We start from the raw sequence: 26195 nt of genomic DNA on the forward strand, positions 1-26195 counted from the left end.
CCGCGCGAGCCACGCTGGAAGGAACCGTGGAAGAGAAGCGGGCAGCCTGCCCGCGCTCCTGCTTCAGCCGCGGGCAAGCGGGAGCGCCCGATGCCGAGCACACCTTCCCCGCGCTGCGGATGATGGGACTGGAGCGGACGCGCCGCGGGGGAGGCCGCCCTTCCACGCCCCTCCAGGCGGGCCTGCCCAGGCGCGCCTCCCGTCCGGCCCGCCGCGGTCCAGCGGGGCGGGCTCCGCGCGCAGGAAGTTTGGCTCGCCTCGGCCGCCGTGCCACGTGGCCCGTGACGCAGGCAGCTCTCGCTTCCGCGTCGGCCGCGCACGCGCGATGGCTGCCCCCGCCGCAGCCGCCGGGCCCGCGGTGCTGCTGGGGTTGCGCGATGCCGCCGTCCCGCGAGGCTCCGGGCCCGCCGGCCCGCCGCTGCACGGCGCCGCCAGCAAGCTGGGCGGCTCTCCGGTGAGCGCCCCAGGCGCCCGCGGGGCACGGCGCGGCTGCCCCTGCCCTGCCCCTGCCCCGGCGCGGGCGGCGCGCGTCCCGGGCCTGGCCCCCGGGGCGGCGGGCGTTTCCCGCCTGAACCCGCCAGGCCGCGGCTCGCCGCCCACTCCCGCTTGGTCCCGCCGGAGCCGGGGGCGGCCGGGCCCGGCCAGCGCATTCCCAGCGCTCCGCTTCCCTGGAGGGGGCGAGGCGGGGCCCCGATCCAGCCCGGTTTCCTCTTGCCGTGCGCAGCCCGGTGCCCTCAGGGCCAGCATCCCGCTGCGCACTAGCAGACTCACGGGATGACTGGCTTGTCCCGATGCTTATTCATACTTGGGAGTAGACCCACTGACATCCACAGGACTTGAACTACTGCATACCCTTTATTGGCAACACCAAGGGAACGTCACCTTCTGCATTTTTTCCGTTTGGCCCTAGGACCGCATCCCGTCGGTAGTGCTGGTCCATCCCGCCTGTGGCATTTGTGGGGCCAGCTTGGTGCACATTGTACAAGTCTACTGCCCGCTGGAGGGTTCCCCTTTCCACCGCATCATTAACGTCTTTGCTTGCGCCAAGGAAAGCTGCTGGGGGAACATGGAAAGGTGTGTGGCAGTTTATTTGTCTCTTCTCCAAGATCAGGAGCAGCACTTGCCTTGTGCAGCAGGTGGAGCCTGGGCGACACATAGATTAAGCAGTGATAAATGAATACGCCTTAGCTCATATTTCAGGTTCAGCATCATCCTCTAGTTCCTAAGTACGGATTGGAGAATTCTCAATGTGCTCACTTCTCCATCCTTTCCCAGGTCCCGAGTGGAACAAGAACAGCCCATCCTATGTACAGGAGCACCTATTTTTTGGCAGGAGCATGTGCAGACTTCTTGGTTGCACTAAGGACAGTTAGGTCCACACTTAAAACACGGAGGACGTTGCTGCAAAGGACTTGAGGTACTCTGTGCCCCCCTTTGCAAGCAAAAGGTTTCTCACTGCTTTGCGGTCAAGTGGAAGCAAAGCAATGTCTTTGGCACCTGGGCTTATTTGTGCCCATGCAGCGTTCCTGGTTTGATAGCACTCCCTTCCTAGGACTTTGAGCAGGTAAGATGCAAATTTCAGGTAGCTGGCATGGTGCACTTGCCCCACTCCAAACTACCAGCCAACACATTAATTAAAAGAGCAAACTCTGCACATTTCCGGTGCATTTCCCCCCACCAAAAAACAAAAACCAGAGGGGGTGGACGAATGAGAACTCCCCCACTTGTGCCTCTTGGGCACTTGGGTGCCGCTGTCGCTTTGGAGAGCACAAAATTGATCTCTGGGAAAAAAAGATAAAAGCAGGAGAAAGCTGCTATGAGTGTAAAAGGGGTCAATGCTGCCACAGGGAGAAGAGAGAAGGCAAGCTCTGCCGCACAGGTTTCTGGGATACTTGCAGGAAGACTGAGCAATAAGAAGAGGGGTTCAACCCATGGTGAGCCCCACTGTCTGTGGGATGCACTGCAGATGCTCCACAAATAACTCACACTGTGTAGCTTACATACTAGATGAGTTATCACGTCATGCAAACTCGGCCCCTGAATTTGTTACAGAAGGGAGGTGCAAGTCATTCATCTCTTTAGTTGCTATGCTGTCATGTTAAGTAAAAACACTCAGAAACTAAATGTCTGCTTGCAAACAATAATTAGCTTTCTTATGTGCTTTTTGGGGATCCTGCATTTCTGAAGCTGGAAGGCATTACGAACCCAGTATTTGCAAGTACAAAGAAAAGGACAACAAGACTGGAACTTGGAGCAGGTACTGTTCTCATAAAGCACCCACAATGTGGCCAAGCGTGAGCCATTCCATTTCTGTGGAATGGTTGGCCTATCAGCCAACACTGGATGATCTTCTGGGGACTCCTCCTAGAACCAGGTCACTGAAGCAGGTAGTTTGAGTAGTAAGGACCAACGGGTGTCATGGTATTTTGGGCATCCATGGAATGCCTGGCGGCATGTGCAAACACACAGCTAGCCGGGGACAGGCCTCAGCAGGAGGAGAAAAAGCAAATCCGGGTTTGGTCTTCTTAGTTGCAAAATTCAACAAATCCCAAAAACGGTACAGCTTGCTGTGTGGACGTAGATTTCAGCGGCAAGACCAACGTTGCTTGCAACAAGAAGGTGCTTGCCTGATGCTGGGAGGAAGTCTGGTTCTGAGTATATTCATGAGCATGTTAAAACTGCTTTGAAAATGTGGCATCTTAAAAGATTTACACATCTGTTCTGGTGTAAATGGCCACAGACATCAGTTCACAAAAGCCGATGCTGTTAAATGTATTCATCTTTGCATTGCTGCACTCCTCTCCATTTCAGCTGCCAAAAGCAGGCTGTTCCCTGCCCATTGCCCATCCAGGCACTGAATGGACTGTATTGGCACCCCTCAGAGCAGGCCTGAGTGGCCACATATCGGGGCTGGGTCTTGAGAGAGCGCCCTGCCTGAAGCCCTGGAGGGCTGCAGTCTGTCAGGGGAGGACAGACTTCCCCGGCCTGGTGCCCTCCCAGAATCCAGCTGCAGTCCCGTGCGTGTGGGGGGCACCAGGTTGGGAAAGGCTACTGAGGGCAGTACTGAGCTAGATGGACTCCTGTGTCCCTGTGTTGTATTGCTAGAAGGAAGAATGTATTCCTGCAGCCAAGGGCTGGTGTGAAGAAGCAGATGACTGGGGGGAAGACAGTGGAGTAGTGCCCCCTGGACTGGCTCCGAGCCGCAGCCACCTTGACCCGCTGCCAGCAACAGACCCCTTGCCTGGAGAGGAAGATTGTGCAGCCCAGTTCCAAGGTCTACGCCTCGGAAAAGCCCCACATGCCTCGGCTCCCTCCAGCTCCCGCGATCCCACTGGGAAGGAGCTGGTAGCGTCCAGCTGTGTCCCCGTCTTCCGGTCCTACTTCATCGCCGTAGTGGACGAGGAAGACTACCTTGGCTGTGAGGACACGGGCCATGTGCAAAGACTCTTAATGGAGTATCAGAAGCGGGAGGGTGTTGACTTGGAACAAATTGTGTTGGAAAGGTGAGACATACGGTGGAGCCAAGATGGGGCAGTCCTGTGTACCGGGCCAAAACTGGAGCCGCAGGCGTGAGGAGTTCTTGCACAGTGGGAGAGGCTCTGCTGGTGGTCCTTCTCTGTCCGTTTTCCCAATTCTCGGGAAAGCCTGCATTCTGAATATGATGCCAACACTTTGAGCTAAGAAAGTTTTTTTCCATCTTCCAGTTTTTAGTCCCATGCAAAGTGGCTTTTGTGTGAATGCAGTAATCATACTGATTATGAGGACATTCACTGCTTTGAACAATCCAGTTGTTTTCTTTAACCTGATTATTTTCTTGAAATTTAATGGTTCAAATGCCCCCATTAAAACAATTTTGAACAAACATCACTAGATCTAAAAATTGTTAGATGCTCGCTTGTTCCTGTCAAGTTTTGTCCTCTTGATTACTAAATGAGCTAGTTGGACTCCTCCTTCCATCCATGGTTCCGTTTTCTAACCATAATCAATAGAATACAGATTTGAAATATACCAACTTTGGGTGGCCATACGTCTGACATCAGAATGAGTTGTGCCGATTGCTTTGATCCCTTGGAATAGGGAAAATGATCCTTGCCACCGGGAGTAAGAGCTTCTGGTCCCTGCTGGTCAGTTGGCACGTTTGGGAGAAAGGCAACCCATGATTGGGCTGTTAGCTTCGGCTGTTGCACAGTACAGAAATTGACCAAGAAAGAAAAACCTTCCCAACCGGGTGTCCTCCAAGATAACAATACCCATGAGCCTCAGCCAGCCGGACCATTAAATTCAGGTGTGCCTCAATATTGGGACATCGGATGAACAAATACCAACAGTTTTTCTTCATCATCTGTGAAGCAGAAATTATTTCCAGGTATATGTTGTCATTTTGCGATAGTACAATAACTAATTGGGCAAAATGTTCCTGTGTGCAGTTCTGCATCTGATGAGAGGTATGAGAAGAGCAAAGCCGGAAAGAGAGACCCGGTGTTCCACAAGTTTATGAAGAGGATTTCGGCCTGTCAGAAGCAGATCTTGAGGTAGGCCGGAGCATCTTTTAGGGGCAGGGATTACATCGGTTTTTCCTCCAAGTGCTCTCGCCAGCCATCAGGGCTGCCGTGTTTGGGCCTTGCTGAAGCCCATCAGGAAGATGGGCGATGGGCCCAGTGCAGGACTACTTTGCCACACGAGCTGCAGCCCCTGGCGCAGGGGAGCTGGGCCCTAGGCCACCCTGAGAGAGGAACACTAGGGCGCCAGCCACGCCCAAAGGCTCCATTAAGATTTGGCCAGATTTAATCAGGAACAGTGGCCAGATCTTCCAGCAGGAAGCTAGGAGCATGAAAACGCTGATGGTCACTTCTGGAAGAAGTACGGGACGAGGCTTTGGCGACTCCTTGGGGGACCAGAATACCAAACATTAGAGACTGCAGATGGGAGGGGGGTTGGCAAAAAGAGGCAAGGCAAAGGCCGGCCTGCGGAGCTGAGGTTCCGCTCTGCCCTGCCCTGCCCTGCCCTGCCCTGCCCTGCGGGGGGTTCAGCCCGAGCGAGCGGCGTGATCTCCAGGTCTCTCGCCCTCAGAGGCAGTTGCTTTGCACACGGGCACACAAGTGCCGAAGCACTACCCTTGGTGGGACACCACACCCCTGAAGTGCGCTGTGTCCATGAGAAAACAAAGCATCTGGGAGGGGCTTTCCCACCCGCTGGCCCCATAGAACCTCAGTCGGCCTGCCCCAGTCGCGAGGGTTGGAGTGCTCACAGCTGACCGGTGAGGTGGGCCTGCACTACCTCTCAGAATCTTCCACACCTCTGTGTGCACGCATGCGGGGGGGGGGCATTGTGGTGAGGGGCAGCTTTGTCTCGTGTGCTCAGTGTTGACAAAGACAACTGTCAGGCGTTTCGGCCTTTAGGTATTCGTGGGGCGGCCACCCTCTGTTCATCAGCAGCCCTGCAGTGGATGCCAAGGCAGCGGTCCCTCCCTGTCACACCTGCGGCAGCAAGAGGACCTTTGAATTCCAGCTCATGCCCTCCTTGGTCAGCATGCTCCGGGCAGGAGCTGAAGGTACGGGACGCTTTCCAAGGCCCGCTTGCAGCTCCTTTTTCTCCACCTGCTTCTCCTTATTTTAAGAAGCTGAAGCGATAAGAAGGCCTTTCATGTCCTGATGTTCTCTGAATAGGTGGGGGGACATTTCGCCCAGAACACGCAGGGGCTGTCCTAAGACCTAGACTGCAGTATTTACCTGGAAGTAAGCACTACTGAACCCAGTGGGTTTACTCCTCACTGACTAGCCTCAGTTGCAGTGAAAGTCGCTTAAATTATTTTTAAGTGCCTTGGAAAGGGTGTTCAGAACCCAGCACAGTCTCTCATAAGCTGTGCGTGCCACTTGGCTGCCATCTTGTCCTTTGGCATGGCAGTCAGACGAAGCTTTCCTGGCACTCCTAGGACAGAGAGGGACACTTCCTGAGCAAGGCCAAGGACATGGTGTGTTCGGATCTTTTCCCCACAAGGGCCGTTGGGGTGATGGAGGGTTCCTCGAGGGCTTCCAAGGGCTCCTCAGATTATCTGCAGCTTAGCTTTAGTACCCATATTGTGAAGCTGTTGTGAAATAGAAACGGGTACCACGTTTGGGACATCTTTTCCTTCCTCCCGCCACCAGATGTGTCAGTGGAATTTGGGACTGCGCTTGTGTACACGTGTGAGAAAAGCTGCTGGCCTGCCGAGCAGAGAACGCCCTTGGAAGAATTTGTTTTTGTGCAGGAAGATCCAGATCAGGACCTGTTTAAATAGCACCCATTTCATTCCTCGAATAAAGCAGATGTTTTGCACGGATGCCTGTGCTGTGATTCCTCCCATTGGCAAGGTCTTTCCAGGCTCCCTCTGAGACCATGTGGACACCTGCATTTGAGTGATTTCAGGCAGGCTTGTTTGCCTGGGCGCTGGTCGTTACGTTCATTTCTGTTGCCTTACGCCAGTACTAGTGATCAAATTGATGGTTGTTTTATCATCCTGTTTCCTTATGAACTGCTTTGAGATTTTGCAACGATGAGAACCAGGATAGAAACGTTTGGAAATGATAAAGCCGTTAGAAGGAAAGAGGGAATCCGAAGGACCAAGAAAAGGCCACATTCCTGTCCTCAGCCAAGTGCCACACCTGGCAGCTGGGGCTCACTGGGGGGGCAGTGGAGGAGGGCTGGCGAGCTGGGCCCGAGAGGCCTGGCCACGGCCACGCGGGTAACCTGCCTGCACCCCCAGGTGCGCCTCCCGTTGCGAGCCGTCCAGCTGGCCCACCGCCCGCCCGCCACGCGTGGCCCTGCAGTCGATCTGGGGCTGGGAGGGGGCCGCCCGGTGGTGCCCATCATCCCCGCCGGGGGCGGGCGCTGCATGGGCCAGAAAGAAAGGGGCCGGCTGCGCAGGTCGCGCGGTGGGGCCGGCCCTGGTGGCCGTCGAGCACGGGGGGCAGGTGTGGCCCCCAAAGCGCGCCATCGCCCGCTGGCGGGGTGCGCGGGGCCCGCGCCGGGGAGACTGTCCGCGCGTGCGCGGCCCTCCCTCCGCGGGGGGCGCTGCCGCGCGCGGGCAGCCGCTCTGGGCCTGCGCGGCCGGCCTCGGTGGCCGGAAGAGGCCGGACTGGGCGCGCATGCGCGGCGCCCGCTCTGCGCGCTGCGGCCCTCCTTTTCCCGCCCGACGCCTCGCCTCGCCTCGCCCGCTCGCCTCGCGCGGCTTCTCCGGCGGCGGCGATGGCGGCGGCGCTGCGCGGGGAGCTGGCCGAGGCCGTGGCTGGCGCGCGGCTGCTGGTGGTGGGCGCCGGCGGGATCGGCTGCGAGCTGCTCAAGGACCTGGTGCTCACCGGCTTCGTCAGCATCGACCTGGTGAGGCGGCGGCGGCCCTCCCCCCCCGCCGCGCGCGCCCCCGCCCGGAGGGCTTGGGCTGCAGGACGCGTCGCCCCCGCCGCCGGCCTTCCCAGTGGCTGCCCCCTGCTCGGGCATCGCTCGGGCTCCCGCGGCCAGCCCCCTCGGGCCGGGAGCCCCGTCCTCCCGGCTGCTCTGGCCGGAAGTCGCGGCGTCCGGGCGGGCCGGGCAGCCCCGCCGGGGAAAGCCCCGTGCCCTGCACCGTGTCCCTCGGGTGGCCTCCGGACGCCGCGCGACAAACGCGCTGCCGAGCTCGGGCGTTGGGGAGCTGAGCGCCCTGCGGGGCTAACGCGAAGCGGGAGGCGGCGGTGCGGTTGCCCCTTCCCGCGCAGCACCCCGGCGTCCCGGCCGCGGGTTCCCTAGGAAGGCTGGAAACCCCCCTTTACGTGCGTCTTTGTGTTCGGGGCTTTCTGACGTGTACTGAAACGCGCCAGATGATCGACAGTGGTGTTGCCGTGCTGCTAATGTAAGGCTTTTGCACCTAGCTCAAGAATGCAGAGGCGAAGTATAGAAAATAGTAAACATCGATAGGACATATCTTGACCCAACGGCACCTAGTGACTACCTTTTGAATATTTGGGAAAGAGCAATAAAGAAAGAGGCAAGAGTTTTGGTGAGCTGTCTCCTGGCCAGCTTGGGAAGCACAGAGGTTGGAGTGAAAGGGCAGAATCGGAAAACTAGGGAAAACTATCGCTGTTTGGAATAAGTGGAACATTTATCAGTTACAGAGGGATAGTGGAATTGTTAATGTTTATCATTATAGTTACCTAAACAAGAAAAAGAGGTGTCAAATTTTAAGGGAGCCATAATAGCTTGTTGATGTTTTAAAACATACCTATAAATATAGCAATATATGCTGCAGTGTTGACAGGTATCGTTAAAATTAAAAATAATAAAGTATTTTGGCTCTCTTGGCTCTTTTCCATTCATAGGTAGTTGCGTTTTGTATCTATAAAATGTATGTAAAATGTATCTTTTGTTTTTGTTTTTTGATGAGCAGTTTTTTTAAAGGAAGCTCTTTGTTAGAATGTACACAGTTCTGTCTTTAGATGAGGAAGTGCTGCCAGCCAGCTTAGATTGTCATGTCAGGACATGACTGGTTTAGTTTTATTATTCAGATAAAACCAGCTATGCTGCTAGCTGAATATTGTGGGGTCCAGGCTGGAAGACAACTTCACAGCACCAAAGAGAGAGAGAGAGAGATGGAATGTATTTTGTGAACATTGTCAAGGATGTCAAAATCACCACTGCTGTGCATCCTAACATCCAACACCTCCCCTGCACTGGATCCAGCCACCATGCATAGGCTGATGAATGCAAAATACGGTTTTCTTCTTAATGTGTTCTAGATTGATCTGGATACCATTGATGTCAGTAATCTCAACAGGCAATTTTTGTTTCAAAAGAAGCATGTTGGAAGATCAAAGGCTCAGGTAAGAGGAATCCTAAGGTTTTGTATATTTTGGTTTAATATTTTTCACAGAACTTTAGGGAAAATATGTATTTATTATATTTATATCCCACCTTTTTCCTTTCAAAGAACTCGGGGTGGCTCACATAATTCTCTTCCTCAATCTTACCTTCACAACATCAACCCTGTGTGGTAGGCTGGGCTGAGAGTCTGTGACTGGCCCAAAGTCACCCAGTAAGTTTCACATCTGAGTGGGGACTAGAACTCGGATCCCCTGAATCCCAGTTCCACACTCTTAACCACTACACCACCCTGGCTCTCAAAAGTGTGTGTATTTTACAGTTTGCTAAACATAGATTTCACATAATCATTTCAAGCTGTTCAGAATGAAGTTCCTTTATATATTATGCAAACACATTCTAGCAAAGTTACCTTATGCATCACATACAGAATGCTTTGTTCTGAGCATGGATGCTAATAGGATGCTTATGCCATTTTAAAAAATCGTGGCAGGTTCCAGTCCTATGTATGGAATTTGAACTAGTGTGATTCTGGAACGGATTAACTAAATTGGAGTGTGTTTTCTTATGTTACAGGTTGCCAGAGAAAGTGTGTTACGGTTTCATCCAGAGGCTAATATTACAGCTTATCACGACAGCGTTATGAAGTAGGGTTCTTTCGTTCCTAAATGTTGGAAGTTTTGAAAAAGCACTGCAGGATGGCTGCAAACTGTTGCATTAGCAATGGCTGCCCATAATGCTGTGCTTTCAATAAAGGTGCATCAGTGACCCAGAAGGAAAGATGTTTTCAATATGAAGCCATTTTCTCTCTGGTCACCAGAAGGGGACCCTTACTCACCACGGGTGACTCAGCAGATCACTCTTGCTCCATTTAAAAAAAGCACTGGCTGTGTTTCCAAGTCCGTGTGCGTCCTCTAAGTGTCCTCTGTTTAGCCTTGAGACTGTATTCCGTTTCTGGCCTGCACTGTACAGGCCTTTCCACAGCTTGAATGCTCAGGCTTCTAAGAGGCTGGGCTCAAATCTTCTGGTTTCTAGCCAGCTTCCACTTGCAACAGTTCAGCTATTTACATATTTGGAAGATGACATTACAGCTTTAGCCAAGTAGTTTAAAGCCTTTGAAGATAAGTGCTTGTCCTTAGGCAGGCTTATTCAGGGGAAAATCGAATGTATTGCCCAAGATTGTCTGGATTTGTCGCAGCAGTTCTGAAAATGAAGAAGAAAGTGAAAATTAAGAAAATAAGAGCAAATTATTTTAGTTTAGATCCTAGACCAGTCTTGCCTAGAGAAATAGTTTGGGAAGATTCCCAATCAACTGCCATCAGTCCAGAAATAAAGCAGTTTCTTTTGTTTTGCCCTGAGTTGCTCTTATTTGTTGACCACAGAAAATGAGGGTTCTTCCAAATGAGCTTATTCTTTCACTGGTACTTTGAGACAGACAATGTGACCAAGCAACTGTAACCAGCTGTGATGTGCTGTGTGGCAGATGTTGTGTGGCAAAGTTGACAGGCAGCTACTGAGCTACGCACAATGGGTGTGTGTTCTTTCTCCGCAGCCCTGATTATAATGTGGAGTTTTTTCGGCAGTTTACCCTGGTTATGAATGCCTTGGATAATCGAGGTGAGTCTTTGAGACCTGAAGTTTTGAAAGTGAGTGAAGGTCTGAGTCCTTTATGGCACAAGCAGGCTTCTAGCTTTGCAAAGTTTCTCTGTCCATGTAAACCTCTGCATTTGCTACTATTTCCCGGACAGTCCGGTGGGTTGCACCCTTGGTGCTCATCAGCCGCAGACTCCAAGGCTCATGCAGGGCAGGGAGAGTGGCAGAGGGGACCTCCACCTCCCTGAATCTTCTGCTCCACATTCTCACTAGATGGCAGAATTCAGTGCTTTGGAGGGAGAAGGACAGTAGCGCAGAGAATGCAGGACAGCTCATGCCCTGCTCTCCCCAGGCCCTTCCCCTCACTGCCCACCAGGACCCCCTCACCCCATCTCCAGGGCTGGGCCTCCAACCTCTTTCCACTTCAGCTATGAGGAGAGAAGGGAGTTAGAGAATGGATTTCCCGCTCTGGGGTCACAGCTCTATTGGGTCAGTTTTGGAACTGGGGCTTAGGAGTGGCCTGCAGTCCCTCAGACCAGTCCACGGGCGGCTCTCTTGGTGTTTGTACTGGGAAAGGCTGCAGTAGTTTAAGTAGCTCCTTGTAGTGCCTGAACGATACGGAGGTGGGGCTGACGGAAGGCCAGATCCCCACTCAAGACTGGGTTCAAAGCGGTTGCAAGCCAGTGACTGGATTCCTCCGTGCGCAGCTGCCCGTAACCACGTGAACAGGATGTGTCTAGCGGCCGACGTCCCCCTCATCGAGAGCGGAACTGCGGGCTACCTCGGACAAGTCACTGTGATCAAAAAGGTGCGCCTGTGTCTTTGCGCTTCCAAATGGAGGCATGTTGTGATCCCTAAGAGTTGCATGTTAGCTGGCCACGGAAACCTCATGGCATTTCTCTCGCTCACTCTGCTCCTGCCTCCGCTCCAGGGAGTGACCGAATGCTACGAATGTCAGCCGAAGCCGACCCAGAAGACCTTTCCAGGCTGCACCATTCGCAACACGCCGTCTGAACCCATCCACTGCATCGTGTGGGCCAAGTATTTGTTCAAGTGAGCGGCGTTGCGCCATTTCCTTGTTTGTGTGGGGAGCCAGCGCAGTGTAGCTCTTTGCAGCTGCAGAGGCCTGGCCTGGGCTGGTGCCCGAGCTGTGCTCCGGGCATCGGAACAGGCCTGGCTGGCTCCTGCTTTCTGTGCCTGGGACATTGCAAAGACCAGTTGTAAGGGCCTAATGGGTGGAAATCCTACCCGGAAGAAGTGACCTGGAACGGATGACCTTGAACCTCTGGTGGGTTGCTGCTCTCCTGCTGCCCCAGGGGTCCTCAGACTTTTTCAGTAGGGGGCCAGTTGAAAGGCGGTGGTGACTGTCGTGGGCCGGTGAGGTGGGGGTGCCGTCGGGCGTGTGCGATGTGGGCCATGTCCGTCCCACAGGCCATAGTGTGAGGACCCATGTGCTACACAGAACTCGCACCTCAGACACACCGGCATGTCCCACTGGACTATAGGCTGCCCCAGGTGCAGGTTTCCTGTGGGAAAATGTCTGATTATTTATTGAGATGCATTAAACATCTTTCCGGGAAAGATTGGTAGTAGGATTGCCACCAAAGCAGGGCAGTGAGAAAGCTAAGGCAGGTATGTTTGGAGAAACCCTAACATTTGTAGAAGAACAAAAAAACAAATCTTTAAAACTTAAAAAGGCCCGAAAAAAAGTCAGCAGTAACAGCCCAACCAGGACAGTAGGCAGAAAATACAAAAGAGCAGTTGAAGAAGAAGCGTACAGCATGCGGCAGGGGGAGAAGTGTGCTGTTCTGTTTGGAAGCGGCAGTGGGCTGGCGTGCCAATCAAGAGTGTTCCACCACCCAAGGATATTTTGCACCACACTTCCCTTTTCTAAACTAGGCCAGCTTCTCAGATTTGTGCAGACAGGTTGGACACAACTTGAAGACCACCCTAGGAAGAGACCTTTTCAGCCCCTGACCAGGAAAATGCACTTCTTGTGTATTTCAGCCAGCTGTTTGGAGAAGAAGATGCAGATCAAGAAGTATCTCCTGACAGAGCTGATCCTGAAGCGGCTTGTAAGTACGCGTCTGTTTTTTCCTTCTCGGAAGACCCCGCAGTCCTTTAGATCAGCCGTCACGGCACTTCTCAGGCATTCCCTCTGCAGCCCACATTGCTGCCTCCACTAGAAGCCAGCTACCACATATGACTCTTCCCTTTATCTCCTGCCGCAAAACCAAAAGGTTCCGCATGCAGCGAGTAAGAGGAGCTTCAGCTGCTGCTTCCAGTTTGGCTGCGCTGCAGCTTTCCTGGTGGGCAGCCAGCGCTAGGAACAGGCATCGCCTGGTGCCCAGTTCCAGTCAGCGGACTTGGGGGAGCAAATATTCCCGCGAATCTTCTGATTCTGAGCGGGGGCGTTGGGGTGCAAGGAGGGCTTACTTCTGAAGCAGCTGCGCATCATGCACTCTGTACAAAAGTCCCCCTGTGCACCCGTCCCAGCACATGAAGAGGGTCGTCTCATTGACAGGGGAGCCAGCAGAAGCAGAGGCCAGAGCGAGAGCCTCGAACGAGGATGGGGATATCAAGCGCGTTTCAACCAAGCAGTGGGCCAAATCCACAGGATACGACGCTGTTAAACTCTTCACAAAGGTAGTGAAGGCCTCACATGGGAAAAGGGAAATGTGTCCTCTGCACGCATCCTTGCAGGCCAAGGGACAACGGTGATGATCAGAGGAGGAGGAGGAGCGTGAAGTGAACGCCACCCTGAGCAGCTCACCCGGCACTCGTATCCACTTCCCACCCCCATAGTCAGGTGGAGCCCCGTGCCAGTGGGGCTCCTTGCCACTTTCGAGTCAGTTCTCGGCCCCACAGGAGCTCTCCGTGGTGCCAAGTGCCCCGGCCCTGCCAAATCGGGCTTACCGCCAGCTCAGAACCTTGGATGGCTCCTTAACGGCGGGCTGTGACCGTGTCTCGTGGCTGGGGTTCACTCCCTCGCCCCGAAATTAAACTTGCAGGGAGCCATGCTGACACGGTCCCCACAACCCCCCCACACACATGGCGGGTTGAGTCTGGTCTGGGAATTCCTGCCCTCAAGCACTTGGGGTCTTTCAGGTGCCACCCGAAATTTTGTCCAGAGCAGTGTTTTGAATGAGGAAAACAGAGAGTGGCTGGGTGGACGGCTAGAGATGAACTGTGTTTCTGCTACGGAATCCATGGTCACGCACCGTTACTGGAGGTTGATGGCCATTATTCTCCAGGGTTTTTTTAAAGTAAGGGGGCTGTTTATTTGTAGTATTTGTAGGCCACCCTGCATCACTTTGATTCCATTGTGTTTTGCAATTTCTTTTAAAGGTAGTCTAGCATGAAACGCCCGGCCCTCTTGGAGCCAGAGCGCTTTGCAGTGATGCTGAGTACGAGTCGTCGGTAGAAACGAAGTGTCTTCCGGGGAGGGTCGACACAGAGGATCACCTTGTCCGCACCTGACCTTCCATGCTGTTTCTTTTGTTTTAGCTTTTCAAAGATGACATCCGGTATCTGCTAACAATGGATAAGCTTTGGAGGAAAAGGAACCCTCCAACACCCCTGGACTGGAATGAAATACAAAATCAAGGTAAGCTTTTTGCCTTTCTGCTGAAAAGCAAGCCAGAACCAGCCTGATGGCTTCCTTTGGTTGCAAGACGTGGTTCTGCAGTCCTCCCAAGTTTCACCACTAGTTCGGGGTAGCAAACTGGGGTGACTGTGTGTGCGTGCAGGGGGTCCGTGTTTTCACGCAGCGGCCTGCACTGCTTCCTGCCGAGTCGGGCTGCCGTGCCCTCTGGCCCCGTGCCACTGAGGGGGGCCTGCGGTGTCCCATTCCGGGGACCTTCTGCCGCAGCATTGAGCACGGTGCTGCCCAGCGACGACATGGGAACGCATGCATAGCCTTTGGAAGACTTGGAAATGGCTCTAAAGAAAACGTTTTTCCACCCTTGTCGTCTTAACGCATTGCTGCGGTTGAAGAGAACAGCACAACCGACCAGCCGAACGAGCCTTCCTTGGGCCTGAAAGACCAGCAGGTCCTAGATGTCAGGAGTTACGCGCGCCTGTTTTTCAAGAGCGTAGAGACCCTAAGAGTGCAGCTGGCTGAAAAGGGCGACGGGGCTGAACTTGTATGGGATAAGGTTAGTCCAGTGTCTGTGTGGGGACGCATCGCCTGTGGAAGGACAGACCTGCGTGGCCAAGTTCTGCCAGACCTCTGTGCTTGCAACCACGAGCAGCTTGACCGGTTGCTGTTCGGTGGGGATGCTGCCCTCCCGAGCCCCCGGTGCCTTTGGCCCCGAGCTCGAGCCCATGCAAGCTCAGACCCCGGCCTGACATTGCAGGGTGGCCATTAGCTAGCTGAGCTGCTGCCAGAGAAGCGTTTTGGCCGCGCAGAAGCATTTGGGGCTCAGGGTGAAGAATGCAGATGAGCAATCGGAGCCACGGTCGCTTTCTGTCTTGCTCACGGTTCGCATTGACCTTGCCAACCAGGAGGATCCTTCTGCAATGGACTTCGTCACTTCGGCTGCAAACCTCCGGATGCACATCTTCAGTATGAATATGAAGAGCAGATTTGATATCAAATGTAAGGAGGAAGCGCTTCCACTGGCATTTCTCGTATTCGCTTGGTCCTTTCCCGCATGCAGGGAGGAAGTAACTTTCCCGGTTTTTTTGCAGCGATGGCGGGAAACATCATTCCAGCCATTGCGACCACGAACGCCATCATAGCCGGCCTGATCGTGCTGGAAGGTTTAAAGATCCTCTCAGGAAAAATCGACCAGTGCCGGGCAGTAAGTATGTCGCTTGTTCCTTCCTTTCTCGCTCTTGCTGGTTTGTGCCGGCGTGGTGATCCACCTTCTCTTCTTCTCCAAGATCTTCCTCAATAAGCAGCCCAACCCAAGGAAGAAGCTTCTGGTGCCGTGTGCGCTGGACCCCCCGAACCCGCATTGCTACGTGTGTGCGAGCAAGCCCGAGGTGACGGTGCGGCTGAACGTCCACAAAGTCTCCGTGTTGACACTGCAGGACAAGGTGAGCGAGCGGTTCCCTTGGCCGGCTACCGGCTGGAAGCGAAGCGCGCTCACCTGCGGGCCCTTGACCCTGCTCCCCAGGCGCCTGGGGTCCCCTCGCCCGAGCCGCACAGCCCCCGTTCTTGAGCCCCCCTGGTTTTGCCTTGTTCGTGAAGGGCGGGCTCTTCCCACACGCACGCTGTCGCGCTTCCTGCCCTGTGGAAGAGAAGGGTCCCAGCGGAGGCGCTCCGCCCTGGGTGCTTCGGCCTCCCCGCACCATGAAATACACTCCCCGGCAGGCTGCTCTTGTCGATCCTTTGACAAGAACTGACACGGTCGCCAACGAGCCGCTTTGGAGTTTTGCCTCATTGCTGGGTGTTGTCTTCAGGGCGACGGGGAGACCGGAAGAGGCGTTTCTCAGTTTGGGGGACCGTTCTGCGTTAGGGAACAGCGTTTAATGCTGCTGTTGCATGAACTGAGTCAGGTGCAGGTTTGTTTCTGTCAGTAGCAGTGGGAGAGAAGCACCTCTGTGGCCTCAGAAACACCCGTTTGCTCCTGCACGGTGCTTGGGGAAGACTTGGAGGGCCATTCTTGTTTATGAGGATTGTTGGCAGATATTTATTAACACACTTGCACTTTCAGATAGTGAAAGAAAAATTTAATATGGTAGCACCAGATGTCCAGATAGAAGATGGCAAGGGGACCATTCTTATTTCTTCCGAAGAGGGAGAAACTGAAGGTATGGCATGAAAACTAAATGGCAAACATGTTCAGGGACAGTTTCTGCAGCAACACCCAGAGCTTGTTTGGGCAACATGCCTGATTTGCATAACCCCCAAGCCTCCGTTCCTACTCGGTGGTTGTGGTGTTGTGTGAACCAGACGTGAATTCTGCGAGGGTCAAACAGCTCTTGCATCCCCCTTGAACGGGCTGCCGCACATAGTTGCAACCAGATTGGGTTTAGGGGATTATGTTGCCACTCATGAACTCTCCACCTGGCCTGACTTGTAGGGCTGCTGTTCCAAGGAGAAGGAATTCTGAAGTGTAATGAAGCGACTATAATCGGGGTTGTACTCGTGAATTATTGGGGTTCCAGCAAGTGTTGCACCTGGGAAGCAGCCGTTCTTTTCTCCTCCTGTTTGCCGCGCACGTCCCTCCTTCGGGCATCTTTCAGAGCAAGGCTTGTTGCTATACCAAAGTCGGCATCCTTCAACTTTCCTAGCAGCCTTATTTCGTTGTTGTGTGCTTGATTTGAGAGAGCTCCTGAAGGCTGCCAAAGCTTCTGCGGTGCACCAAATTCCTCTTCCCCCCCCCCTTTTCTCCCCCACCCTGCCCTGGTCCTAGCAAACAATCACAGGAAGTTGTCAGAATTTGGGATCCGAAATGGCACCCGGCTGCAAGCAGATGACTTTCTGCAGGACTACACCTTGCTCATCAACGTGTTGCACAGGTGAGCCCTCTTAAGTCCTAGTTCCTTGGAGTGTCCCCAGAACCGGAAGTGGCACCTCTGAGGAAAGGGCCAAGTGGTTACAGGCACAATGCAGGTTTTTTCTGACCCAGATCTGCTCTGAGTGTGTGGGAAACGAAGTCAACGGAGTTTTCTGCACCTCAGAGGAATTCCTGCCATGTCGCTGCCAGCGCAGCACTCATTAAACGGTTTTGACCACTTGATGGAGGGAGGCTGTTGAAGGGGAGCAGCCGCTCAGGGGGGTTTCATCGTGTGCTCACGGAAGCCTTTTCTTGTGGCCTTCCTTCCCAGCGAAGAGCTTGGGAAGGATGTGGAGTTTGAAGTTGTGGGCGATGACGTCGTTGGCCCCAAAGCATCCGAGCCGCGCACCAAGAGCATCGCCAATGGGAGTGATGACGGGGCCCAGCCCTCCACATCGACAGGTGAGTCTGGCCGAGGGCAGGGAGGGCTGGTCTTGAGACCCTGCAGCCATCTGGAGGCCCTTCAGCCCCCTCAGACACTGACATGGAGGAGGCTGGAAGCTAAACGAACGCAGTGCCTTTTAATTTTCCTCAAAACTTAATTTTCCAGCGTCCACAGCCCAGGGGCCATTGACAATTTCTTGGACTCATTGTGTGCGCGTGACCTGGGTTTCCCATCACCCCTCCTTTTGCCCAATGCCACCTCGGCACCCTTGCATCCGGTGCCGGTCATGTTGTGAAATGTTAGACACCATGTGTTGATCGTGCGATGGGTGACCTGCCTTTGCGTAATGCCCGGTCACATAATCTGAAAATGGCGAGCGCTCAGCTGCACTGCAGTGACTCTTTCCCTTCCAGCTCAAGACGACGACGACGACGTGCTGATCGTCGAGACCGAGGAAGGCCCTTCCTGCAATGCCGATGACACCGAAAGCAAGCACCGCAAGAGGAAGCTGGAGGATAAGGAGCACAGGGGCACAAAGAGGCTGCGGGCAGAGCCGCCGGCCGACGATCAAGGCGACGTGATCGCCCTTGACTGAGTGCTGGTGCCTTCAGGCCGCTGGGATGTGGTTGCGTCCCAGAACCACCCCTTCCTCCAGGACAGAAGCACTGCCTTCCTGTTTGCAGGCTCTGCCGTTCTCTCATCCAGTAGCATTTAGAACCTTTCCGAAAAGCTGTCCGGAGCCTCGTAGACATCCAGTTTATAAGCCCTTTTAAGCAGTCACAGGAGCAAAGCATGGCCTTTTGTCTTAACTGTTTGAATGATGAAGAATCAGGATGGGAAAACCAGGGGACTCCGTTACGGGGATTCTCGCTCGATTGCTTCTGGGAGGTTTTGAATCCTGGCTCGTAAGTTCAGCTAGCCTGCTTCTCGCTAAGTTTTCACGCCTGCAAAGTAAAACATTTTCATCGAAGGTGTGTCGCGTTTCATCGACCGGCAAAATGTGCATTAATGTAAAAAAAAAAAAAAAAGGCCAGGTTTGTCTGCTCTCGTTGGCTCGTACTGCCTGGTATCAGTGTCAGAAACAGGCTTTGGTGTACTGTTACAGTATCAGGTTATTTATACAGGTTGTTTTGTAAACCTCAGTGCTCCGCTGTTCACCGATGGACCAAATGCACATACAGACTGTTGGCCGCTTCCGGCTGCGCAGCCCACCTGTGTGCTGGACTGAGGGTTTGTAAAGTGCGTACGCGGTCTTCATACTTAATGCTGTACTCAGTCTGGGTTTTTAACATCCTACAAGCATGGTTTGAGACTTTGGAAACATCCTTTGTTGAAATTGAAAAGGGAGGATTTTTTTAATAAAACACTTTGTCACTGATTTTCTTTAACAGTCTTTATTCTGCTCGAACACTTTTAGTATTTTTCCACCATTTTTTCCCTTTTTCCAGTGGGTTGCCGCCTGTTATTCCATCACATTAAAGGGGGCTGTAGTCTTCAGAAGCTGACGCCAGGGTAACTTCATTGATCTTTACGGTGTCATCATTTCACCTTTTTGCACCCTTGAAAAATGTGCCTGGATAGTTGACAAGCTGGCCCCGTGGTTTTCTAGGCCAGGCAAGGAGGATGTATAGGCTGGATGGGGGCCCTTGGCTGGCCGCCCTTGCCCGTGAGCCACACGCTTCACCTGGCTGAGTTCAAATGGGTTTGATGGTGTTTTGACAGCATTCGCCCTGTGCTCAGATAATTCTTTCGACTTCAAACACACAGGGGAGGTTCTAGGGGCACCGCCTTTCTCCTGCCACATCGCATCCCTTGCACGAGCGGAACCCCCTGGAGCAATTCCGCCTCATAAGCAACCCCCGAACAAACCCGCGCTCATCTGCAGGTCATTCCGTGAGCTCTGCTGTGAGCGAGCGTTTCCATGCATTTCGACTTCCACCCCAGGGCACGAGCACTCGGTTCACTGTATGCAAGCGCCTTTCTCTCCACGGCAATGCGGCACCAAGACCCAAGCCGGAAGATGAGGCTGCAGCAGTGCAGGCCGGGTGGAATCTCGGGGTCCTGTCCCGTGGTCACCAACCTTGGATACCACCTTTGACGTTCAAGAGCAACTTGAGGTGTTTACGAGCAGCAGAGGCACAAGGAGAAGGTAAGCGCTACCCCAGGACCATGTAACCATGGGGCCAAACTGGCCCACCACCCTGGAGATGAGTATCCTCTCCCCGCTCAGAGGGATGCTACAAAGAGCAGCAGGAATCTAGCTTTCTCTGGGGGGTGCCCCTAGCAATTCGGCAGCATCCCTGAAGCAAACAGCCCCACCAATCAGCAGGGCTGGTGCTTGTTTGTTTATTAACTTATATTCCACTATAGCTAGTCCAAAGGCTAAGCAGATTACAACAATATTACGTAAAATAATACGTATTATTATTTAATAATAATTCCACTATAGCTATTCCACTATAGCTAGTCCAAAGGCTAAGCAGATTACAACAATATTACGTAAAATAACATCAAATTTGAAAACAAAAAATACAATAAACAATATGCAGCCCGAGGGATCAGATATCAATAAGTTAAAGATACGGTATCTTTTTGTTTTGTTCTCTGCTATGATTGACTGGTCGGTTATATTTCTGTATTCCTTTTTGACAGCCAGCAAGAGTTCAGAAACCATGAACAGAAAACACTGCTTGGGCATATTTGAACACTTGCTCCAGTTCTCTATCTAATTTAGTGTTTTATTGCTAGTGCCACCTTTTCAGCCAAAGCTGGCGCTCAAGGCAGCTGAAAATAAAATAGAGAGAGTGAACCTTTAGTTAACAGATAACCTAAAATCCCAATTAAAATGCAGCTGGAAAGGAAACCCGCAAGCATCAGCCCATGTCCCCAGCCCAATTTCCCCCAGAAGGGGCTGGCCATGGGCCCACTCAGGTTCTCTGCAGTTTTGCATAACGAAGCACGGAACCTGCCATACCGGGCAACACGCTGCTTGTCTGAGCTGTGGCGGCAAGGGGCAGGCTTTGCCTCCGTGGCAGCTGGGAAGCGCCTCTGGCAGGAGCGACGCGGTCCCTAGAGTGCTGCCAAACCAAGCGGCCCACAGTCTGAGGGAGCCTTGCGATGTGCCCTCAGCAGGGCCACTGCTTGTCCCTCACAGTTGTTTTCAGCCTGTTGTAAAAGAACCACAAATCATAAAGCAGACTCCGTATCTGCAGCACGCCAGACGACCGTCTGGAGCCATTTTCTTTATTTTGGGATTCAGAATGCAAAACTGCATTTCTTTATTTGTTTTACTGCATAAACAGCACCGAAAGCCCTAAATCCCAGGGGTGGGCTTTGTCTATCGATCTAATCTGAGGTATTTATGGCGAGTCAATCATGGCCGTATCTTTTGTCCGCTTGCGTGGCCAGCTTTTAGCTGTATCAGCATTCAAATATTGAAAGAATGGTAAGAATTTTGATCATATTGATGGCTGGTGGGAAATGGAAAAGTGGAATGCAAGTTATCACTGGGGGGGCCAGTAAAATAAATGTTGAGGATGTTTTTCAGGCCTGGGTCAAGTCAAGTCTGCATCTGCCCAAGGAAAGAGACCCAGCGAAATGGGCTGGCGGAGTTCATAGGTCATTCCCGTGGTTTATTCCAGTTCAGCACACCAGAGCTGCCTTCCCCCGCTGGACAGCAAGGCCCTGCGCATGGAGAGTGTGCTTGCTGTGAGCACCGGGTGCACAGAGCGATGCCCAGGATGGAAGAAAAGCCCCGCTGGATCAGGCCGCGGCGCCTGCCCCGTCCAGCCCTCCGTGCACACAGAGCGGGACAGCCGTCGCCCCTTCCCACGGCAGCAGCTTCCGGGGTTCAGCTTCCTTTTCCCTGTCCCAAACGTCCCCCGTCAGCTTCACGGGTGACCCCTTTGGGCAGAGCGTTATAGGAGAGGGAGAAAGGGGGCACCCTCCCCACTTGCTGCGCAGCACGCGCAATTTCGAGCACCCCCGCAGCACCTCCCCTTCCTCACCCTTCTCCGAGGTGGAACAGCCCCAGCTGCGGCAGAGGCTCCCTTCCCGCCGTCTTTGTGGCCTGCCTCTGTCCCGTCTTCGGAGCAGCCCGCCCCGCGGTACCGGGGAAAGAGGTCTAGCAGACAGCCATGCCTGGCCTATCGGTGGTGGCGTCTCCCCGCTTTGTTCCGCGATTGCGTGGGCAGAGCTGGGACCGGTGAGACTCTGGGAAGGGCCAGGTGTGCTTCTTGTAGCCCTTTCAGCCCCGCCGAGCACTTAACCCCAGGTGGGAGCAGGCCGCATTTCTATAATACGGAGACCCGGCATTGTTGTTCTGGGCTACGCCTGCATTTTCAGAGACTGCCAGCACTTCACGGATGCTTTCTTCCACAGAGAGTATTTCAGCCAAGTTGGTGAGCTGATGTTTTGGCAGCTGGGAAACCCCTTTTCCCCACCCGCTGGAGAAATGCCTCCAGGACAGGAAGGGAGAGAAACTATCCACTTATAAACAAGTTTCTACCATGCAGAAATCCCCCCTCTTTCCGAGCCACAAACCCAGTGGCTCTTCCGGTCCTACAAAGTTAAAATCAAGCCTATGGGAGCCAGGTATTTTGCCCGGGTTTCCAAAAAGAGTGCTTCTTGGTGGAAGAGGGCTAGCCATGGTTTTCAGCCTTGGAAGTCAACTTAAACAGAAGTGCTAGTATAGGGAGGCTCCATGTAAAGTTGGTGTGAAGGCAACAGACAAGCAGCGCCGATGCACTTTCTGCAAGAAGAAAACCTCTCAACGAAATTGCCTCCGTGCAGCTGAAATGGACCAGGACCACCAGGAGAGGGCATTCCAGAACGTGCCCAGATAAGTCACACGTGTTTGCTCAACAGATCCATTTGGTAAACTTAAACAGGAGGTCGAGATAATGGGCTTTTCAAAAGGTTATTTTTGAGGGTGTCTTTATTTCATTCTGCTTTTTATTGTTTGGACTTTTTGTAGACTGCTTCAGCTGTCTACAGAGAGAGAGCACAGAAATGCCTGCAAAAGGAAAATGTACGTCTTGCTGAGCAAGCCCCAAAGATGACAAAATTTTATACATTTGCACATAATTTACATGTGCAAATATATGCACAGTCAGAAGTAATTCCTTTCATGTGACTTTTTACGGGAGGCATGGCAACTTACACTCTTGCTTGCTTTCAGGACAAAACGGTGCAGTATCTCCAAACACGAGCCCACGCTGCCCCGTCGTCTCTGAGGCCCAAATCCAGACGGGGAGCATGGAGCACTCAGCACCAGCAAGGAGCTGTGGAGTCCCTTCAGCACTTCCTGAGGGGCTGCCCCCTGAACATGGCGCATTGGTGAGAGAGAGGGTGGGCACGTGCGGGCGACCAGGCTCTCCCCCGCCCTTGGGCTGAGAACTCATGCGATGGCTCGGGAGGAACCCCTATTAAGCATCTGGATTCCCAGTCAGAAAATCCTGTGCAGTGGAAATATAGTACCATGAATACATGACATTATTTATTTATTTGAAACCATTTATATGCCATTCTTTCACTATCACATCCCGGGACGGCTTACATGATTGAAAGCACACCACAGAACCATCGATAAAACAGAACAATACAGTAAAATGATCAAAACCAGAATAAATAAATCCAATCAAGAATGGCTTGCTTGCTGCTTTCTCACACTCCAAAGCAGGTGTGCCCGTGTGGGCTGAAGGTATCCTGTCTCTGAATAGCACCCCTATGTGTAAGAAAGGGTCTGGGCCAGGAAGGGGGACATCTGATTTCAGAACAAATCCCAGCCAGAAAAGGGGGTGGCAGCAGGGAAAAGCCAGCTCCTCCGGGGGATTGGGGCCAACGCGGGTCCTCAGGGCCCTCGTGCCCGTGACTCATGGCCAACGTCGTGGCCCCGCGGACTACCTCTCAGGGTTCTTGTGGGGATAAGGATGGAGTGGAGACCTTTGCACAAGGGTTGCTTGGAGGTAAACAGGTGAGATATTAAAAATGTAGTATCACTCAATAACAGCTGGACAGTTCTGCTATTAATTGCTGCAGGCTTCCATGAAATTGGATGGGGCTCTTCACATTATAGCTATAATTACTGGTAAAACTATTATTATTATTATTGGTATTGGTATTAATTTCTATACCATGCAATAGCTGAGGCTCTGGAAGCAGTTTACAACAGTGCATTAAAAGTACAATATAAAATGCACCATATTAAAACATTGTTATTTTTTTTAACCCCTTAAGCCAGGATGATAACCATTCTTCCAGGTTTTTCTTCTTGGTATTCAGGACCCGAGCCATACGACTTTACCCTTTCCTTGCATATGTATGTGATCAAGGAAAAGATATATAGCGTACACAACAAATGGTTAATCCAAGCACTTGCTCTATTTATAATTGATATCTAGCCTTTTCCTGGAAGGAACGAAAAGGTCACCTTGCCTTTTCTTCTTCTTAAAGGCTATTTTATTAATTATTAATAGAGCGATAGCCCCTCCTTTCCTGAAATATGCCAGGAGGGCTTACAAAACGGGTAGTAAAGCAAGGCAACGAAATGCCAAGGGGCTGCAGGAAAGAGCTGGGCCTCCCTGGGGGCCGTGTCCCACGGCCGAGAAGGCAGCAGTGAGGCAGCCCTCTCCATGTGCAAGGGACACACCCGGCAGTGCGTGAGCTGGGCCGTCCCACAGCTCTGGTGCTGACCGCGGGGCAGCAGCCTCGCATCTGATGTTTGGTGCCCTCTCCACTCTTCCGGCGAGGATTTCCCCCAACCTTCCCTTCGGCACCAAGCACTTCAGCATCGCCTTCGTTTACCGCACGTTCCACATGTGGCCGTTCCTCCTGGACGCTGTCATGGCCCAGGGAGGCCTCTTGCGCATACCCCAGAAAGAGGATCGAAGAAGTATTTCCTCGAGCCCACATCTCCACGGAGGCACGCCGCACGATGCACCCACCAGAAGGAAGCATGGCAGGCGACTAGTCCAGGCGGTGCCTTGCGCAGCTGCTCCCAGGGCTGGGCAGCGTCTGGGCCCAGGCTGCCTCCTCTCCCTCCTTCGGGATCTTTGGCTTTAAACCTCTTCCAGCAGAGGACTATCTCTCCCTCTCTCTCTGTAAAGCAGGAGACCTGCCCACCTGCCTGTTCCATCCCCGGCATCTCAGATTGTCCTGCCCTGTCCACACACTGGCATCGTGTCACCATGAGCCGAGCCCGGGAGGGGGCTGCCCGTCCTCCCACCCCGATGCACCAGGGTCTTTCCAGATGGCCTGTGGCCTTTCGGGTTTTCCACCTGCGCACTCCGAGGGGGCAGCAGCTGCCAGTGTTTAGTTAAGAGTGATAACAGATAACGTGTCCTTGGCCAGGTGCGCAGGCGGCAGGTTGGCCAAACTTTGGAGCAACGCAGGCGGCGGCAAGTCCGGTCACCAAATGGCACCACTTGCGCAAGCTCGCGTGGAGGGTGGGGCTGCGCGGAGCCAGCTCTCCAAGCCCATCCGGGGGTGCTGGGCTGGGGAAGCGGCCAGGCAGCAGCCCCCGACTTGGCCGACTGGACAGCAGGGCATCGCCTGGGCAGGCCAACAGTGCCGGGTTGCCCCAGCAGCTGCAGGAAGAGGCAGGGAAGCGTGGACCTAACCCCCCCTCAGGGCTTCTGCTGCCGGCCCGTGCTGGGCGAAATGGCGCCTGGGCCTGACTCTGCCCAAGGCAGATGCTGCTGCTGCTCCCACCCCGCCCTCAGCAGCGCCAGCCCAGCCCTGGGTGGGCCGTCCCACCAGGCCTGGCTCCGGGGCGCATTGTGTGGGGGCTGCCGGGTGCGCCTTGTCAAAGCCTCCTGGGCCCAGTCTGGAATCGCAAGGGGCCGGTGCAGTCGTGGCGGTCTTCATACAGAGCGACACTGTCGGGTGACAAATATTTGTTTTTCTCAAAGCAGCAAACAGCCGTAAAACAAAGTAACATTTCCAATCCATCAGATCAAAGCAACTGAGAGTTAATTTAGGGGACAGCCCTGTGTGTATGTCTGCAGAATTCTGTCCTACAACTCTGAGCATCTCCCAGTGCTGCAAGCTGTACGATTTGTGGTGTCTAAACTTCCACAGGATAGACAGGAAAAATCACTGTGTCTTTCAGGCTGCAACGGGTACCTAGGAGGCACCTACAGTCGTCTTTGTTCTCGCAATTACAGGCCATCCACTCGTCTCCAACCGAGGCGACCCGGGAAGGCCACCGACAACTGCAGCGACCCAAGCCCCTCAGCTGTGAAGGGAAACGGCACCCCCAGCTGATTCGCAGCACCCGGTCCCCGAGCACAGGCAGGCACCGCTGCTTCCAGGAGGACCAGGCTGCGGGACGCGTCTTGGGCCCGTGGAGACCGGCACAGACCCACAGGCGAGGCAGCTCCTGGGCACCGGCATTTCTGCTGCAACCCCAGCGCCTCCCTGGCGTTCCTCCGCCTGTCGCCCGGCGGGCGGGAGGACGGGAAAGGGGTGAGCGCCCAATTCTGGTCCCCACTCCGCCATGGAGCTCACTCAGTGGCCTCACGCCAGTCACGGGCACTTGGCCGGACCTACCTCACAGGGCTGTCGTTGTGCGGAAAGAATGGACCTAGGCAGTTGCAGAGAGAGGGCAGGCCGGGCCGGGCCGGGCCTTTGGGTTGCCAGTGCTAGGAGGTGTCAGTCATGGCACCGGCAGCCGGCTCAAACTTCCAGACGGCCCAGGCCACGTCTCCCACCATTCCCGACTATTGGGCCCCTCACGGGGATGATGGGAGTCGGAGTGCAAAATGCCCAGGGGGCACCTGGTGCAACAAGTACGTTCGAATGCTGCTGGGCGCCCCGTTGCGCGGGGCCTGCACGCCGGGAGGCCCGGGCAGCCGTCGGGGGCGGCGCCGGGGAGGCCGCGG

General features: G+C 53.8%; 3 protein-coding genes across 6 annotated transcripts in view; all 3 read left to right on the forward strand.

The window, feature by feature from the left end:
• The first annotated feature begins 325 nt into the window (after nucleotides 1-325).
• Nucleotides 326-6319, forward strand: PDCD2L (programmed cell death 2 like). Its single transcript, XM_044433924.1, has 7 exons — nucleotides 326-454; nucleotides 911-1074; nucleotides 2188-2257; nucleotides 3106-3503; nucleotides 4428-4532; nucleotides 5400-5551; nucleotides 6147-6319. The coding sequence occupies exons 1-7, from the start codon at nucleotides 326-328 to the stop codon at nucleotides 6275-6277; spliced, it is 1149 nt and encodes a 382-aa protein (XP_044289859.1). The 3' UTR covers nucleotides 6278-6319.
• Nucleotides 6320-7197: 878 nt separating this feature from the next.
• Nucleotides 7198-18691, forward strand: UBA2 (ubiquitin like modifier activating enzyme 2). 4 transcript variants are annotated; one of them, XM_044434179.1, is made up of 17 exons: nucleotides 7203-7356; nucleotides 8745-8828; nucleotides 9403-9473; nucleotides 10379-10443; nucleotides 11127-11227; nucleotides 11351-11472; nucleotides 12427-12494; nucleotides 12944-13065; nucleotides 13927-14026; nucleotides 14416-14576; nucleotides 14926-15019; nucleotides 15112-15224; nucleotides 15307-15462; nucleotides 16083-16179; nucleotides 16785-16890; nucleotides 17200-17330; nucleotides 17727-18691. In XM_044434179.1, the coding sequence occupies exons 1-17, from the start codon at nucleotides 7225-7227 to the stop codon at nucleotides 17906-17908; spliced, it is 1905 nt and encodes a 634-aa protein (XP_044290114.1). In that variant the 5' UTR covers nucleotides 7203-7224; the 3' UTR covers nucleotides 17909-18691. The 4 variants fall into 4 exon arrangements, with proteins under 4 accessions (XP_044290115.1, XP_044290114.1, XP_044290116.1 ...); XM_044434182.1 differs by lacking the exon at nucleotides 7203-7356 and adding an exon at nucleotides 7726-8008; XM_044434180.1 differs by lacking the exons at nucleotides 16785-16890; nucleotides 17200-17330; nucleotides 17727-18691 and adding an exon at nucleotides 16452-16774 and having other exon boundaries at nucleotides 7198-7356.
• A 7280-nt stretch (nucleotides 18692-25971) lies between these two features.
• LOC123025336 (WT1 interacting protein) overlaps nucleotides 25972-26195 on the forward strand; it is a 47319-nt gene continuing 47095 nt past the window's right edge. The window contains exon 1 of the mRNA XM_044433925.1: nucleotides 25972-26102. Coding sequence (XP_044289860.1) covers nucleotides 25972-26102 — 131 coding nt within the window. The remainder of the gene's footprint in view (nucleotides 26103-26195) is intronic.

The sequence above is a fragment of the Varanus komodoensis genome, unplaced genomic scaffold (assembly GCF_004798865.1).
Source record: "Varanus komodoensis strain SLA01 unplaced genomic scaffold, ASM479886v1 scaffold27, whole genome shotgun sequence".
Lineage (NCBI taxonomy): Eukaryota > Metazoa > Chordata > Lepidosauria > Squamata > Varanidae > Varanus > Varanus komodoensis.

Bases quoted from the DNA above. Each gene is read 5' to 3' on its own strand.
- UBA2 (XM_044434179.1), top strand. From the start codon at position 7,225: ATGGCGGCGGCGCTGCGCGGGGAGCTGGCCGAGGCCGTGGCTGGCGCG. The intron at 12,495-12,943 runs GTAAGTACGCGT...TCTCATTGACAG, and splicing joins AGCTGATCCTGAAGCGGCTT to GGGAGCCAGCAGAAGCAGAG. The intron at 16,891-17,199 runs GTGAGCCCTCTT...CTTCCTTCCCAG, and splicing joins CTCATCAACGTGTTGCACAG to CGAAGAGCTTGGGAAGGATG.
- PDCD2L (XM_044433924.1), top strand. From the start codon at position 326: ATGGCTGCCCCCGCCGCAGCCGCCGGGCCCGCGGTGCTGCTGGGGTTG. The intron at 2,258-3,105 runs GTACTGTTCTCA...TTGTATTGCTAG, and splicing joins AAGACTGGAACTTGGAGCAG to AAGGAAGAATGTATTCCTGC. The intron at 3,504-4,427 runs GTGAGACATACG...TCCTGTGTGCAG, and splicing joins GAACAAATTGTGTTGGAAAG to TTCTGCATCTGATGAGAGGT.